A 16,900-nucleotide genomic window follows, 5' to 3' on the forward strand; every position below is an offset into this window, starting at 1 on the left:
TGGGGTTATAAGCGTGAGACACCGTGCCTGGCTAGGAAACATTTTTATCTTTCAAAATTGAGCTCTACTTGGGGTAAAACCTTTTGTTGCTTCTTCCTCCCCTGTTGTAACCTTCATAGTTGATAGACACTTCCGTCCTAATATTTATTGAAAATTAGTTAAGAAAAAAGACGCTGTGCTATGACAAGATTAGGTTCCAAATCCAGTTATTCCACTTACTGCTCTTGACTGTAGACACATCATTTGATTTTATTTTTTGGGACAGGGTTTTACTCTGTCGCCCAGACTGGAGTGTAGCGGCCCAATCACGACTCACGGCAGCCTTGACTTCCTGGGCTCACGTGATCCTTCTTCCTTAGCCTCCCACGTAGTTGGAACTCCGGGCACACATTACCATCCCCAACTTTTTTTTTTTTCTCACTTGTAGACATGGGGTCCCACTAGTTGCCCAGGTTTGACTTGGACTCCTGCATTCAAGCTATCCTCCTATCCTGGCCTCCCAAAGTGTTGGGATTACAGGTGTGAGTCACTGCATCTGGCCAGGCATATCATTTTCAACATATCTAAACTTTGGTGTTTTTATCCATAACATGAGAATGCATCACTGGATTAATCAAAGTCCTTCAAAGAAACATAATGGGGGTATGTGTGGCAGGGGGGTGTGAAGTGAGGGAGAATTCATCCTCGGTCTGTCATTTTGTTTAATTTGAGCCCTCAAAGGATTGGATGCTACCGACCATTGATAAGGATGGATCTTCTTTTACTTGAAATGCTAATCTGTTCTGGAAATACCCTCACAGACACCCAGAAATAATGTTTTATCAGCTATCTGTGCGTTCAGTAGCCCTGTCAACACATAACATTATCACAGTAAGGATAAACTAAGTTATGTTGTATAGTAAAATCGCCTCCAAAATCTCAGTGGCTTATAGAAACAAAAATTTATTTCTTGTTTATGTTACACACCCATCATGTACTGGCTGAAGCTCTGTTCGAGTTTTCTCCACTTGAGAATTTAGACCATGGAATTATGGGGGAAAAGAGACTGAGAGAATCACTGGTTTTTTGTTTCTATTTTTATTTATTTATTTATTTAGACACTGAGTATTGCTCTGTCGCCAGGCTGGAGTGCAGTGGCGCGATCTCAGCTCACTGAAACCTCCACCTCCCGGGTTCAAGTGATTCTCCTGCCTCAGCCTCCCGAGTAGCTGGGATTACAGGCACACACCACCACTCCAAGTTAATTTTAATCAGGTCATAGATAAATGAATTAAATATTTTAAGATAAATCTTTAACATCTGCCTTTCCATTGGATTCCTCAATTATGTATGTCATATTTAAGAGAAGCCAATAAAACTCTCTGAGCTGAAGGTACAGCCTGAACTGCCCTTTCCTCATTAAATTGATCAGCTATTGATTCATTCTGTTAGTGTGTAGTAGTCTTTTCTTAAATGGAGCAAAGGCAATTGTGTGTGGATTTTAAAGCTTTTTATAGCATATACCTGTTCATATAGTGTTTGAATCACCAAAGATTTCACTGTTAGTTTTAGTTTTTCTCTTTGTTATTTTATTTTAAAACTAATACAGCAAAATTGAGTTTTTCGTATGTGTCCCGTTCTGTGCATTTGAATATATACATATAGATCTATATAACCACCACCATCATCATGAGACAAAAACTCTATTTTGATTTCTTGTCCTTAACAGAGCAGAAGAATAATTTAAAAACAAATTAGGCTGGGCGTGGTGGCTCACACCTGTAATCCTAGCACTTTGGGAGGCTGAGGCAGGCAGATCACCTGAGGTCAGAAATTCGAGACCAGTCTGGCCAACATGGTAAAACCCTGTCTCTACTAAAAATACAAAAATTAGCCGGGCACGGTGGCACATGCCTGTAGTCCCTGCTACTCGGGAGGCTGAGGGAGGAGAATGGCATGAACCTGGGAGGTGGAGGTTGCAGTGAGCAAAGATTGCACCACTGCACTCCAGCCTGGACGATAGAGCAAGACTCTGTCTCAAAAATAAAAAATAAAAATAAATGAAAAAAAAATAAAACACTGATAATATTAGTTGAAAATAAATGTGTGTGTGTGTGTAATTGTAACTGTTAGCATTTTATCATTGGTTTCAAGATGTATATTTCCATCTTCATAATGTAAAGCCTGGTGATTGACTGTGACACTAAGATGAAGTGGTAATGGTAAGGGAACATTGAAGTCCTTTTGCATTTCTGTAAACACTAATTACAACAGATGTTTTGTCTCAACCTGTTTTAGCACAAATACTGAAAATGTTAACTCTTTGCAGTTTAGAAGAGAATTTCCTGTTATAATTAAGTTGTAGGTCAAATGTAAATTAGAATCTGTTCACAATATCTTATCTTTGTCATTTGGGTCATAAGAATTGGAAATTTTCCTTTCTTGTGCTCCCTCATTCACTTTCTGATGCTATTAATGACAATTTATTATTAATTGCTAGAGTAAACGTAGGTATTGGTAATTCACTTAGCAGCTGTTATGGTGCCGTTAATGAAGTAATGGATGAAATATGTTTCTGGTCTTACTCTATCTTATATGACTTGGTAAGTGTTGAAGGTGAATCCAGAAATAGGATTTCCTAGAACACTGGCATTGGTCTTTTGACCATTGCCTAGAAGTCTTTGTGGAACTTATGCCAAAATAACCATATCAATTAACTGGGACATTCAGTCATTTATACATTCAACTACAATGTAAGTATTTGGGGCCAGGAATTGAGCAAGGGAATAGGGAAATGAACATAAACAAGATATACCCATGGGATATGAGGACATATGGTTTAATTGCAGGATAGGGAAGTAAGAGCTAATACAAATTTATGCAGTGTGCTTTGGCATTGAGAGTAGAGCTATCAACTGTCTGGAAAAAGATATAAAAAACATAATATTGCTACAGTAGGAACAAAAGCATTATGCTAAGTGAAATAAGCCAGATACAAAGGAACAAATATTATATGATTTCAATTGCAATGGTTCAATTCATAGAGACAGTAGAATTGTGGTTATGAGAGGCTTGGGAAGCAGTTATGGGAGAGTTGTTTAATGGGTACAGAGTTTCAGTCTGGGAAGATCAAAAGGTTCTGGAGATGGACAGTGGGTGATGGTTGTCCAACATTGACTGGACTTAATGTCACTGAACTGTATACCTAAAAATGGTTCAAAATCAACCAGGCAAGCCTAGGCATGGTGGCTCATGCCTGTAATCCCAGCACTTTGGGAGGCAGAGGTGGGTGGGTCACTTGAGGTCACGAGTTCAAGACCAGCCTGGCCAACACGGTGAAACCCCATTTCTACTAAAATACAAAAAATAGTCCCAGCTACTCAAGAGGCTGAGGCAGGAGAATCACTTGAACCCAGGAGGCAGAAGTTATAGTGAGCGGAGATTGTGCCACTGCATTCCAGCCTGGGTGACAGAGGGAGACTCCCTCTCAAAAAAAAAAAAAAAAAGAAAAAAAAATCAACCAGGGTCAGTGTCATGCATCTGTCGTCCCAGCTACTTGGGAAGCTGAGGTGCATAGATGGCTCGAGTTCAGGGGTTTGAGTCCAACCTGGGCAACATAGCGAGACCCTGTCTCTTTAAAAAAAAAAATTAAATGGTAAGTTGTATGTCTATTTTACCTCAACAAAACAATAAAAGTAAGAATTTCATTCTTACTTTTGATAATGATAAGTATCAATAAATGATAAGATAATATCATTATCATTAATTGTCACATTCTGCTCATTTTAAGAGATTCTTAATTTTTCTAAGGAATTTTTATACTTTTCCCCCATCTTTTTTTTTCTTTTTTTTCTTTTCTTTCTTTTTTTTTTGAGATACTCTATCACCCAGGCTGGAATGCAGTGGCACAATCTCGCCTCGCTGCAACCTCCGAGTCTTGGGCTCAAGCAATTCTCATGCCTCAGCCTCCTGAGTAGCTGAGATTATAGGCACGCATGACCATACTCAGCGAATACATATATTGTATTATTAGTAGAGATGAGGTTTCACCATGTTGGCCAAGCTGGTCTCAAACTCCTGACTTCAAGTGATGTGATGTGCCTGCCTCAACCTCCCAAAGTGCTGGGATTACTGGTGTGAGCCACTTCATCCAGCCCACCTTTCTCCCGTTTTTTTTGTCTCTGTTATAATTTTTCTAATAAGATCTTATATGTACCAGCTAATCTCTAGCAAGGCTATGCCATTAGAATGTTTGTGTTAGAGCCAGGAAATATAGGTGAAACTTGCTTTACCACCTTAGTCAAGCTAATATAATTCAGAACATCTGAAATAGTTTTGCATTAAATGATATTTAATAAATTCTAAATTCCCATGTTTTATTATTTAATTGAAATAAAGCTAGGCATGGTGGGCATGGTTGCTGATACCTGTAATACCAGCAGTTTAGGAGGCTGATGAGGCAGGAGAATCACTTGAGCCCAGGAGTTCAAGATCAGTGAGCCTGGGCAACATAGTGGGACCCCGTCTCTAGAAAAAATGTAAAAATTAGCCTGGCATGGTAGCATGTGCTTGTCATCCCAGCTACTCAAGAGGCTGAGGTGGGAGGATCACTTGAGGCTAGGAGGTCAAAGCTGCAGTGAGCCATGATTGCACTTTGGCACTCCGGCCTGGGCAACAGAATGAGACTCTGTCCCAAAGAAAAAACAAAGAAAAAAAAAAAGAAATAAATCCTTAGATGTTACAATATGGTTAACCCTTGAAACCAATAAGTGAAAGAAGCCAGTCATGAAAGAAGTCACATATTATATGAGTCTATTTATGTAAAACGTCCAGAATAGGCAAATCTGTAGAGTTAGCAAGTAGACTAGTGGTTGTTTTAGAACTAGAAGGATCATGAAATGAGGGAAAATGGGAGTGGCAGCTAATGGGTACAGGGTTTGTTTTGGGGGAAGGAAAATGTTCTAAAATTAGATTGTGGTAATGGTTTTACAATCCCGTGAATATACTAAAAAATGTTAATTGTATACTTTGAATGGATAAATTGTATGGTATATGAATTATATCTCAAGCTATTTTGAAAATGTTTAAAGGGAATGGGATAGTTTATCTTTTTTTGAAGGCTTTTTTTTTTTTTCCTTTAGCATATCACTTATATGAGCTGAAAACAACAGAGCGGTGAAAAGTTTAGAATTTTGAATATGCATGTACTTCATAACAAAGCTGTCGTCTGAGAGGGCTTTCTGTTTGATCACTACCCGTGTGGACGTAAACGCATCTCAATGCAAGTGTTAACATCTTCTGTAAACCTTCACATACTGAGTAATTGCACAGGGGCCATGCTGCTGAGGCGAGCACATACTGAGGGATTTTGTTAAGCCAGTAGTACATATATTCAAAACTAAGTAGAATGTAATGATGAGTTTGATGACTGTAGGGCAATAAAAATGAAATTTAGCAGTTCTTTTAAAAATGTAACCATACATAGAATTGCTTTCTAAAATTAAGTCTGTTTTCATTCAATTTATTTTTTTCTTTATATTTTAAGTTCAGAGAAAAATAACAAACACTGAGATGATTATCACTTTGTAAGATGAGGACTCCATGGAATAGTACCAGATAGAAACACTGTTTTTTTAATCTGGCTAGCCATTCTGCAGTTCCTGCTTGTAAATGGTTAATATCTATATTTTAAGCAGCCTTGAAACATCAGCCCTTCCATTGTAAATGACCTAATATTAAAACACATACTTTTTCCATGCTAACTGCTACCAGAGCTCCTCAGCTGCTCCCCCTCCCATGTGAGCACATACATGCCCACCAAATCGGCCCTTCAGCTCAGACTCACCCAGCTCAGAGCACCGAGCTGCTCGTGACTGCCTTTCTTTCATCAGCCACAATTTGAGCTAAATTCTTCTATTTCCCTTGTCAAACCTGAGACCCTTCCCTTCACTTGTAAATTACTTTCATAAGAAAATGCATTATGGGCTGGGAGCAGTGGCTCATGCCTGTAATCCCAGCACTTTGGGAGTCCAAGGCGGGGGGATCCTGAGGTCAGGAGTTCGTTCGAGACCAGCCTGGCCAATATGGTGAAACCCAGTCTCTACTAAAAATACCAAAATTAGCCAGGTATGGTGGTGGGCACCTGTAATCCCAGCTACTCAGGAGGCTGAAGCAGGAGAATCGCTTGAACCCAGGAGGTGGAGGCTGCAGTGAGCCCAGATTGCGCCTCTGTACTCCAGCCTGGGTGACAGAGCGAGATGAAAAGAAAAAAGAAAAGAAAAGAGAAAATGCATTGTGATTTCAATCTCAAGCTTCAGCATACCTTTAGAAATATAATCCGTGATGGGGCTACCTTTATTTAAAGTGTCTTGTTTTTTATAGGCATACCTCAGAGATACTGCAGGTTTGGTTCCAGACCTCTGCAAAATAGCAAATATCACCATAAAGCAAGTTACATGATTTTTTTGGTTTCCTAGTGTATATAAAAGTTATGTTTATACTATATTGTAGTCTAGTAAGTATAAAATAGCATTATGTGTAAAAAATACACATATCTTAATTTTAAAATACTTTACTGCTAAAAAAGGAGCCTTCAGCAAGTTACTATCTTTTTGCTTGTGATGGATCTTGCCGTGATGTTGATGGCTGTGGACTCATCAGAGTGGTGATTGCTAAAGGTTAAGAACGTAGCCGTGGCAGTGCAGCTTCTCTCAGAATTGGAGTCAACTCCCTCAAACGCTGCTTTATCAACTACATTTATGTAATGTCATAAATCCTTTGTTGTCATTTCAACAATGTTCACAGCATCTTCAACAGGAATACATTCCATCTTGAAACCCCTTTCTTTGCTCATCCATAAGAAACAACTCATCAGCTGTTCAAGTTTGATGATGAGACTGCAGCAATTCCATCACATCTTCAGGCTGCACTTGTAATTCTACTTGTTTTCCTGTGTCCACCATATCTGCAGTTACTTCCTCCATTGAAGTCTTGAACCCCTCAAAGTGATCCATGAGGGCTGAAATCAATGTCTTCCAGACTCCTATTTATATTGATATTTTGTTCTCCTCCCATGAATCACGAAGGTTCTTAATGGCATGTAGAATGACGAGTCCTTTCCAGAAGGCTTTTAAGTTACTTTACTTAGATGCATCAGAGTAATCACTATGGCAGTTATAGCCTTACAAAAATGTATTTCTTATATAATGAACTTGAAAGTTGAAATTACTCCTTGGTCCCTGTACTGCAGAATGGATGTTGTGTTTCCCAGCATAAAAACAACATTAATCTCCTTGTACATCCCCATCAGAGCTCTTAGATGACCAGGTGCATTGTCCATAAGCAGTAATATTTTGAAAGGAATCTTTTTTTTCCTGAGCAGTAGGTCTCGATAGTGGGCTTAAAATATCCAGTAAACCATGCTGTTAACACATGTGCTCTCACTAGGCTTTGTTGTTCCATTTATAGAGGAAAGACAAAGTCAATTTATCACAATTCTTGAGGACCCTAGAATTTTCAGAATGGCAAATGAGAACTGGTGTCAACTTACAGTCACCAGTTGCATTATCCCCTAACAAAAGTGTCAGTCTTTCTGTCCTCTGAAGCTTTGAAGCAAGGCTTCAAAGCCTTTTGTATTGACTTATCTAGCTATAGAAGTCCTTGATGCCGCCATTTTTTAATAGAAGGCTGTTTTGTCTGCACTGAAAATCTTCAGTGTGCTGTAGCCATCTTCATCAGTGATCTTAGCTAAGTCTTCTGGATAATTTGCTACTGCTTCTACTTCAGCACTTGCTTATTCACTTTGCACTTTCATGTTATGGAAACTGTTCCTTAAACCTCATGAACCAATCTCTTCTAGCTTCAAACATCTTCTGCAGTCTCCTCACTTCAGTCAGCCTTTATAGAATTGAAGAGAGTTAGGGCCTTGCTCTGGATTAGGTTTTTGCTTAAGGGAACGTTGTGGCTGGTTTGATCATCTATCCAGACCACTGAAACTTTCTCCATATCAGCAGTAAGGCTGTTTGACTTTCTTATCATTCGTGAGTTCACTGGAGTAGCACTTTTAATTTCCTTCAAGAACTTTTCCTTTACATTCATAACTTGGCTGACTGGTGCAAGAGGCCTAGCTTTTAACCTGTCTCAGCTTTTGATATGCCTTCCCCACTAAGGTTAATGCCTTCTAGTTTTTGATTTACAGTGAGAAACGTGGGACTTTTCCATCCACTTGAATATGTAAAGGCCTTTGTCGGGTTATTAATTGGCCTAATTTCAATCTTGTTGTATCTCAGAGGATAGGGAGGCCCAAGACGGGAAGAGCCAACTGGAAGAGCAGTCAGAACACAACATGTATTGATTAAATTTGCATCTTATATGGGCACGGTTTGTGGCACCCCAAAATAATTACAAGAGTAACGTCAAAGATCACTGATCACAGATCATCACAGCAGATATAATAATAATTTTAAAAGTCTGAAATATTGCAAGAACCACCAAAATGTGACACAGAGAGACAAAGTGAGCACATGCTGTTGAAGAAATTTGCCAGTGCACGTGCTTGACACAGGGTTGCCTCAAACCTTCAATCTGTAAGAAACATAATATTTGGGAAGTACAATAAAATGAGGTATGCCTGTACTTATGTATATACCTATAGATTTACATATAATTATTCATTTGTTCCAGAAATTAAGGCAGGCTGCTTAAATGCCTGTTTACCTCCTTGAATATATGTTTGTTTACCTGGTTGAGCCCAACCGAAATATTACTAAATGAAAGTTTGTCTTCCTATTGAAATTACAGTTTATACCTCTTTTCGTGTATATTGATGTAGTTGTATTTAAATGTTTCTGTATTTAAATGTTTAGTGGTGTGCTTAGCACAGTATAAGCTATTGTAGAGATCCAGAGGGAAGAGTAAAATATAATTCCTGGCCTTGTAGCGTTCAGTTCTGGAGATTCATTATTGTATTGCCAGGAAGAGCTAAGTAAACACTTTGGTAATACCCAGAACAGGTTGCTGAGAAGTCATAAAGGAAGAAGTTTTTGAAAGGTGAAGAGAACACAAGTTGTCCTAAACTAAGAGTGCCGAGCAAGAAGAGGAATGGAAGAAAAAGCAAAACAAAAAATACGTGTTTTGTCTCCTTGGGTACATTAATCTGTGTTAAGTCATGATTCTCTTAGTGGCAGAAACATAGACTTTAATTAAGGGGCAAGTGTAATTTTATTTTGTGTTCTAGCAGTATGAAGTTGCAAGGCCTGTAGTATGAAACTAAAGATAATTACTAGTGGGAAGGTTTATTTTGAGAACCATGGGGGTGGTGGGGGGGAGGGGGAAACCACCACTTTTATCCTACTTGTTTGCTATTAACATTTTAATTTGTAAATTGGCATACTGTAGCAGGGCAAAGTTTCATCTAGCGCAGTATCCTGTTTATAGTAGGAGGCCACCCTGAGTGTTTCCAAGAGAAACTGCACCACCCTCTCTGGCCCGGGGTCATGTTTGCTGGTAAACCCCTTTCAAATTTATGTCATGCAAATCAGTACCAGTTACTTCTCCTTCACCTGCTAGTTCAGGAACTAGCTTATCAGAAAGCTGTTTTATTTATTGATTCATAGGTTCCCTGTAATCCACATAAAATTGTGTTACCGGGAACTTAAAATATTTGCCAAAAGAAAAAAATTTAAAAATTAGATGATTTACATATGGAGTACTTATTCTATTAGTATATACTGGGTTATCTTAATTTATTTTCACAATAGCCCAGTAGCCCTATGAAATGAATATTATCCCTCTCTCCATTTTATAGATGAGAAAAAGGCGCACAGCCCGAGTGCGAAGTTTCATCTCACAAAGTGTATTACGTGTCAAAATGTCATTTCTCACCACAATAGATATGTCTAGAGCTGTGAGTGCTGCCACTTTAGAAAACAAAGATCTTTGTACAATTATGTTTCTTAAATTTGGCGGTGGGATTTTGATGTTCAAGTGTGAAGAACCTGAAAGGCAGAGGATCCTAGCATAAGGCCAGCATATTTACTGCAGGATGGGTAATGTGAGTGTGGCTCTGCCTCGCCCAGCTCTAGGTTTGCAGTATGGCTACAAAGAGCCTGCTGAGGCTAGGCACCATGACTCACTCCTGTAATCTCAGCACTTTGAGAGGCCGAGGCAGGTGGATCACTTGAGGTCAGGAGTTCAAGACCAGCCTGGCCAACATGGTGAAACCCCATCTCTACTAAAACCACAAAAATTAGCCGGGTGTGGTGGCACACGCCTGGAATCCCAGCTACTTGGGAGGCTGAGGCAGGAGAATTGCTTGAACCCGGGAGGCAGAGGTTGCAGTGAGTTGAGATTGTGCCACTGCACTCCAGCCTGGGTGACAGAGCAAAACTCCATCTCAAAAAAAAGAAAGAAAGAAAGAAAAAAAGAGCCTACTGAATACCCAGCCCAGAAGTTTAACAGTTTCATAAAAGTGTATCCAGCTGTTTTTCTACTAAATAAGAAATTCTTCAACTCCGATTCCAATTTAGTAGTCTATATGTAACAAGGTTAGTAAGGTATATATACCTATTAATTCCTGATAGAGAAAGTGTGGATAAAGGATATCTATGAGTAATTTTATTTTATAGTCTGAACTTCTTAGTAAAAGGAGTATTTTAAACAACTGCTACTAAGAAGGTGACTGATTTGAGTTCATCTCTGGGCTTCCACTTTGGCTAAAATGCTAATGTTCACAGTCAATGAAAAGAAAATGGAGAAACACAGGGCATGGTTGATCCATATGCATGACTGACTCTTGAAGAGCTAAGAGGTAACTGGACGGAATTAGCTGGCTCTTTGATTCCATAAGATCCTTCAAAATATTTTCTGAAGGATGAAATTAGGTAACAGATGTGAAAGTGCAATACTTTGAAAATTAAGAATCACTGGCACATGCAAGTTATTAATGAGCCGCTCCCTTTATGACGTTTTTATTCACTACTGGACTCTGAAAGGCTGTATGCGCCTGCTGTCTCTTTCTTTTCATTTTTCTTTTTCTTTTTTTCTTTCTGTTTCTTTTCTTTTTTCTTTTTCTCTTTCTCTCCTTCCTTTCCTCCCTCTCTTTCAAATCGATGACCTGACAGCATGCAGCAGTGGAGAGGGACCACATTAGTCAACTTACCTAATGCTTGCATGAATGGTGACTTTACACAAGTTCACCTCTGTCTTTCTATTCGACCGCTTTGTGTCCTTGGAGTAATTTTTAAACACTCTCTGAGTTTTTTAATGTGTTTCACTTAAATGTATTCTCTTTCACTTGGCAAGATACGTTCTTCTTTCTCTTCCTCTCTTCTTTCACTTCTTTTTATGCATCTTAAGTATGAATGTCAGTAGGTGCCCATTGGTGAAGTGGCTGGCCTTACTGTCTGATCATGTGCCTTTTGCATAATAGATACTCAAAAAATATGTGAATGAAATTTAAAAAAAAAGAAACAGGTGAGTTGCAGAGTTTTTTTCCCTCTTTTTTTTTTTTTTTTTTTACAAATATGTCATTTGTCCTGGCAATAATATTTGTATTAAAAAATATGTTAACCTAAATTTGGAAATTTTCTCTATTCAAGTATAGGGGATTATGGGATCTCAGGTGTTTGCCTTAAATATTGGTGTTTTTCCTAGAAATGTAACAAGGCAGAATGTAAAACTCCTTTGAAGTGAAGTAGGAATGGTGTTTGTTTTGGAGTACTGAAAAATCTTTTTACTCTTTAGGCATTATATGAGTTTATCTCTGTTTTGTCACCTAAGAGAAACAGAAAGCATGAGGAAATAATTCTTCTGTGGAATCTTCTGAAAGTGATATTGAATTCCCAAATCTCATCATAGAATATTGCCAATTGATGTTCACTTTAAGAGGCTTGATGATTGGTCTGTTTTCAACTAGTATGTTTATTTGCTTGTGCTTGTGATGTTGATGTGAGGAAAACCATTCCACAATTTGTTAAAATGATTAATGTTTTCTCCTTCCATTTTTTTAAGGAAATGGCAAAAATCCTTAATCACCCCAGAGTCTACGCTTTTCTGCACATACCAGTCCAGTCTGCCTCCGACAGCGTACTCATGGAAATGAAAAGAGAATACTGTGTGGCTGACTTCAAAAGAGTAGTGGATTTTCTGAAAGAGAAGTAAGTCTGTTAGTACTTAAGAAAATAACCATTTCTTTTTTCTTTCAAGAGCTTGTGGCAAAAATGCACTTATTGCAGCCTTACAATTAAAGGTACAAGAGAGAAGGCGAGACTTTCGAAGCTTTCAAAGCCTTTAAGTCTTCTTGGCACCTTTGATGTGGTTTTTTCTTTCTCCTCAGTTTATATCCACCTTCCATCTGTACATGACACACCATTAATTTGTGTAAGATTGCCAGTCGTTTTAAGGTAATGTGAATTGTGATTATTTTTATACCTGACCTGATGGATGAAAACTGCTTTAGCTTTTGCTCTGTGTAAATCTCCTTTAATGTGGCTTTTTGAAGTCATGAACTGGTTTTGACATGGACGGAGGCCAAATCGTGTCACTACAAAAATAGATAATTTTCTACTAAACAGCATTTTTTAAAGAGTATCTAGAATGTCTGTGCTTTTACACACAAAGCCCTGTAGTTTGCTTAAAGAATTGTGATTTACAAGAAGGTTTGAGGATTCTAATTTTTAAGGTTCAAATTGCTATTGACCAAAATTAAGGCATATTTACACAATGTCAGACATGAATGATAATTTTGTTTCCACAGAAAATACTTTCAGCCCTTAATTATGTTCTTCAAAACCCTGCACCTCATCATCACCAAACATTGACTGCCTTCTGTGATTATGCCAGGCAGGAAATGGAAGTACTGGCCAGGGTCACACAGAACCTTCTCAAGTCTGTGACGCTGTTCTCCCCTCTGGGGATATGTCATTTGTCTTGGCATATTTGTGGCCTGGGTCTTCCTACGTTTCATAAATTTTTTCCATAGCCTTTTCCTCTGCTGTTTTGCTTAATTAAGATACAACTTTTTATTTCCATCGTCTTGTTTATAATTATGTACCTTTGTACTATGTCAGAGTACTGCATGGATACGATTGCTTTATACAAATTGTAAGAAATTATTTTTTTCCACCTTTAATTAGTCATTTATCCTAACTGCATATGATCATTTTAAAATCATTTTCTTTCTTTTTCTTTTTTCAATTCTTCCATACCTTTCCTTTACGTATCTTTCTAAGTTTTTTTTAACCTCTAGGCTTTCTTGATTATCCTAACCACCAAGAATAAAGCTACTTAATGTACATTCAAACAAATACAGCTAATTGTCCAAATATTCAAATCAGTGCATAGAAGGTGTATTTATTAAGTACTACAACCTTCAAAGTCAAAAATGGAAAATAGATCTCTACCCTTGTTAATACTTTCAAATCTTGAACCGAACTGTGTTAGGCTAAAGAATATAGATTTTTATGTGAAATGTCTGCCGTTGGCCTATAGCGCTTTCTTGCCTTTCTTCTATTATTGCAGGCGAATTTGTCTCACATAAGAGAGTTCTTTTGGGCACACTGGCACTGGCAAATGGAATATTTTCAAAATTTCAAGTCAGTTGTTGCACTTGTGAAATTTCTTCCTTCTTTGCCTATTATAGCAGTAGCGAATAAAAACTTGATACTTGTTACACAATATTTTCCCAAGTATAGACATGCATCCCCTGTGCAGAATAGACTAGAACACTTTCCAGATAGTTTGTTGCATTCATGTGATTAAATGAGGTTAGGGAATCAGCACCTCTCTTTTATCTTTATTTGGTTGAGAGCTGACTCAGTTGTTGGAGGAATTACTGTGGCTACTTAACTGGGCAACAGTTTCACAAGTTATGTTGTTCTGAAGGTCTATTAAGTCTGTTCCATCTTGAACAGTTCCAGCAGCCTCCATGAGCTATATAGAGGTAAAGAGATGATCATGTCAGGTATTAGGAAATAGTCTCTTGGATTTCTTTGGATCTGGGTCCTTTCTTTGGATTCTGAGTTATTGTGAGGCATCTATGTAGTTTTTCTAGAAGTATTCGACCAACTGGAGGATCCTAGAACCAACTATGTTTCCCAGGTATCTCTAGTATGTCTAGCAATGAAAATATTAGACATACCTGGAGAAGATATTGGAGATGCCTGGAGATCACACTCCATCCCATACCCACCCATATATAATTTCAGTTTCAAGTGCCATGAGTCAGTTGGATTGTAGAGTATGAGTCTAGTCAGTTAGCATCTCCGAGAGATTTTTACATTAACTCTGTATTGTGTATATGCAGCAAGGGCAGAAGCAACCCTGGTATATAATTTCACATTTAGATTAAAAGTAAGATATATTGGAAAACTGTAGTAGGCAGCCAATATGACATACCTGCTTATGTATAGCAGGTGACTGAGAAAACTTCAGGTAACCTATTTTTTTAAAAAAAGAAATCAGATAATCACTGCTAATAAAGTGATCCTAGGCCCGGCACAGTGGCTCACGCCTGGAATCCCAGTACATTGGGTGGCTGAGGTGGGTGGATCTCCTGAGCTCAGGAGTTCAAGATCAGCTTGGGCAACATGGTGAAACCCTGTCTCTATCAAAAATACAAATTAGCTGGGCATGTTGGCTCACACCTGTGGTCCCAACTACTTAGGAGACTGAGGTGGGAGAACCGACCGAGCCTGGGAGATGAGGTTGCAGTGAGCCAAGATTACACCACCGCACTCCAGCCTGGGCGACAGAGTGAGACCCATCTCAAAAAATGAAATAAAAAAGTGATCCTTGCATAGTTTTAGACAGTTCATCAGAACCATAAAATTGTGTATTTTATCTAGTCCATCTGTTACTTGCGAAGAATAGTATAGACTTACTCCCATGAGGACAGTATAATCAGCTTTGCCATTTAGCGAAAAAGAGTTTTCCTATCCTCTTGGGGAAGTCCATCTACCTAGTGAATAATTTCCAACTATTATGGACATTTAGAAATAAATGAAATGTTTTAGACTAGGCACGGTGGCTCATACCTGTAATCCCAGCACTTTGGGAGGCCGAGGTGGGTGGATCACCTGAGGTCAGGAGTTCAAGACCAGCCTGGCCAACATGGTGAAACCCCATCTCTACTAAAAAATAATAATAATAATGTATGTATATTTATATATATACACACACACACACACAAATTAGCCAGGCATGGGCATGCACCTGTAATCCCAGCTACTCGGGAGGCTGAGGCAGGAGAATCACTTGAACTTGGGAGGCAGAAGTTGCAGTAAGCTGAGATCATACCACTGCACTCCAGCCTGGGCGACAGAGTGAGACTCCATCTCAAAAAAAAAAGGGCCAGGCGCGGTGGCTCACGCCTGTAATCCCAGCACTTTGGAAGACCAAGGCGGGTGGATCACAAAGTCAGGAGATCGAGACCATCCTATCTAACACAGTGAAACCTCATCTTTACTAAAAATACAAAAAAATTAGCCAGGCGTGGTGGCGGACACCTGTAGTCCCAGCTACTTGGGAGGCTGAGGCAGGAGAATGGCGTGAACCTGGGAGGCGGAGCTTGCAGTGAGCCGAGATCACGCCACTGCACTCCAGCCTGGGTGACAGAGCGAGACTCCATCTCAAAACAAAACAAAAAAAAACAAAGAAAGAAAAAAGAAATAAGTGAAATATTGAAATATTTTAAATAGTTCTTATGTTTGACCTACTTTCCCCTATAAAAACTAGTATTGCTTTATGCCAAACAGATGAGTGCTTATTTTGGAAACACCAAAGTTTCAGGGCTTTCTTTAGAGTCACTAGTCTGGATAACTGATCCAGCACAAAATTGTCTTGTCCAGCCTTTATTAAAATTCAATACAGTATTTTCACTCTTGGAGGGCCTAACACTATCATGTTGTCCTGATTTGTGCATAACACTCATTCATAAAATGATCCTGACTTAAAGTGGTATGTTTGGTGCTTTCTTTTTCTGTTTTCTTTTTAAAAATCCTTCCTAAATGGTGGCCCATTTCATTTACATCTCTTATTTCCCCAGAAATTTCTGTAATGTGCCTTTAACAAATAAAAGTCTGTCTTTCTTCTCCAGCAGTGTGAGGCTTCTCAAATATTAGTGTGATGAGTTATGGACAAGGCATTTCCTGATCCGTTTTCTTAAAAAATCCATTTTATAAGACAACCTACAGCATTTAAGATTGAAATCCAAACTATGGGGGTTTACCTGAAGCTGCAGGCTTTTAAACCACTAATTCTGTGATATTGGTAGAGTTGTGATTCTCAAACAGTGGAAGTGAAATATTTTTAATTAATTTTCTTTACAGTTGAAAATGGCCCATGTTTTAGCTGGGAGCAATGTAAGTTTACATATGAGCCAACTAAGCTGGTTCATTATTCTCTTCAGTTGTTTGAAAGTTGGCAGCCATCATCACAACAGCAGCTGGATACAAGATAACCTAGCAGTGTTGGCACATGTTGAGGCATATGGGAATTTATTAAATCATGCAACCTTTGCAAAGAAGAGTGTCTAAATGACTTAATATACTAATTCAAACAACTGGCCATGAGCAATCATGTGACTTAAATTATTCTATTCAGATTTATTAATCCAATTGAACATTAACTGAGTAATTTGATGTTTTTATCTAAATGGATAAGATGATTTTTTGAAATATAAAATGGGATTTGTAGGGTTATGGGAAGAAAGTGTATAGAACAAAGCAAGAGGTACAATTCTGGTTTTAAAAATAATCTGTGATTGGCTGGGTGCAGTGGCTCACACCTGTAATCCCAACACTTTGGGAGGCTGAGGTAGGAGGATCACTTGAGCCCAGGAGTTCCAGACCAGCCTGTGAGACCCTATCTCTACAAAAAAATAAAAATAAAAAAATTAGCCGAGCATGCTGGTGTGCACCTGTAG

The 16,900-nt window shown here is 38.6% G+C and overlaps 1 protein-coding gene across 3 annotated transcripts in view; it reads left to right on the forward strand.

Moving 5' to 3' along the window:
* CDKAL1 (CDK5 regulatory subunit associated protein 1 like 1) overlaps positions 1 to 16,900 on the forward strand; it is a 712,947-nt gene that overhangs the window by 469,149 nt on the left and 226,898 nt on the right. For all 3 annotated transcript variants that reach the window (XM_025383729.1, XM_025383728.1, XM_025383731.1), the window contains one exon: positions 11,989 to 12,134. In XM_025383729.1, the coding sequence (XP_025239514.1) occupies positions 11,989 to 12,134 (146 nt within the window). The remainder of the gene's footprint in view (positions 1 to 11,988; positions 12,135 to 16,900) is intronic.

This window comes from Theropithecus gelada, chromosome 4 (genome assembly GCF_003255815.1).
Source record: "Theropithecus gelada isolate Dixy chromosome 4, Tgel_1.0, whole genome shotgun sequence".
NCBI classification, from domain to species: domain Eukaryota; kingdom Metazoa; phylum Chordata; class Mammalia; order Primates; family Cercopithecidae; genus Theropithecus; species Theropithecus gelada.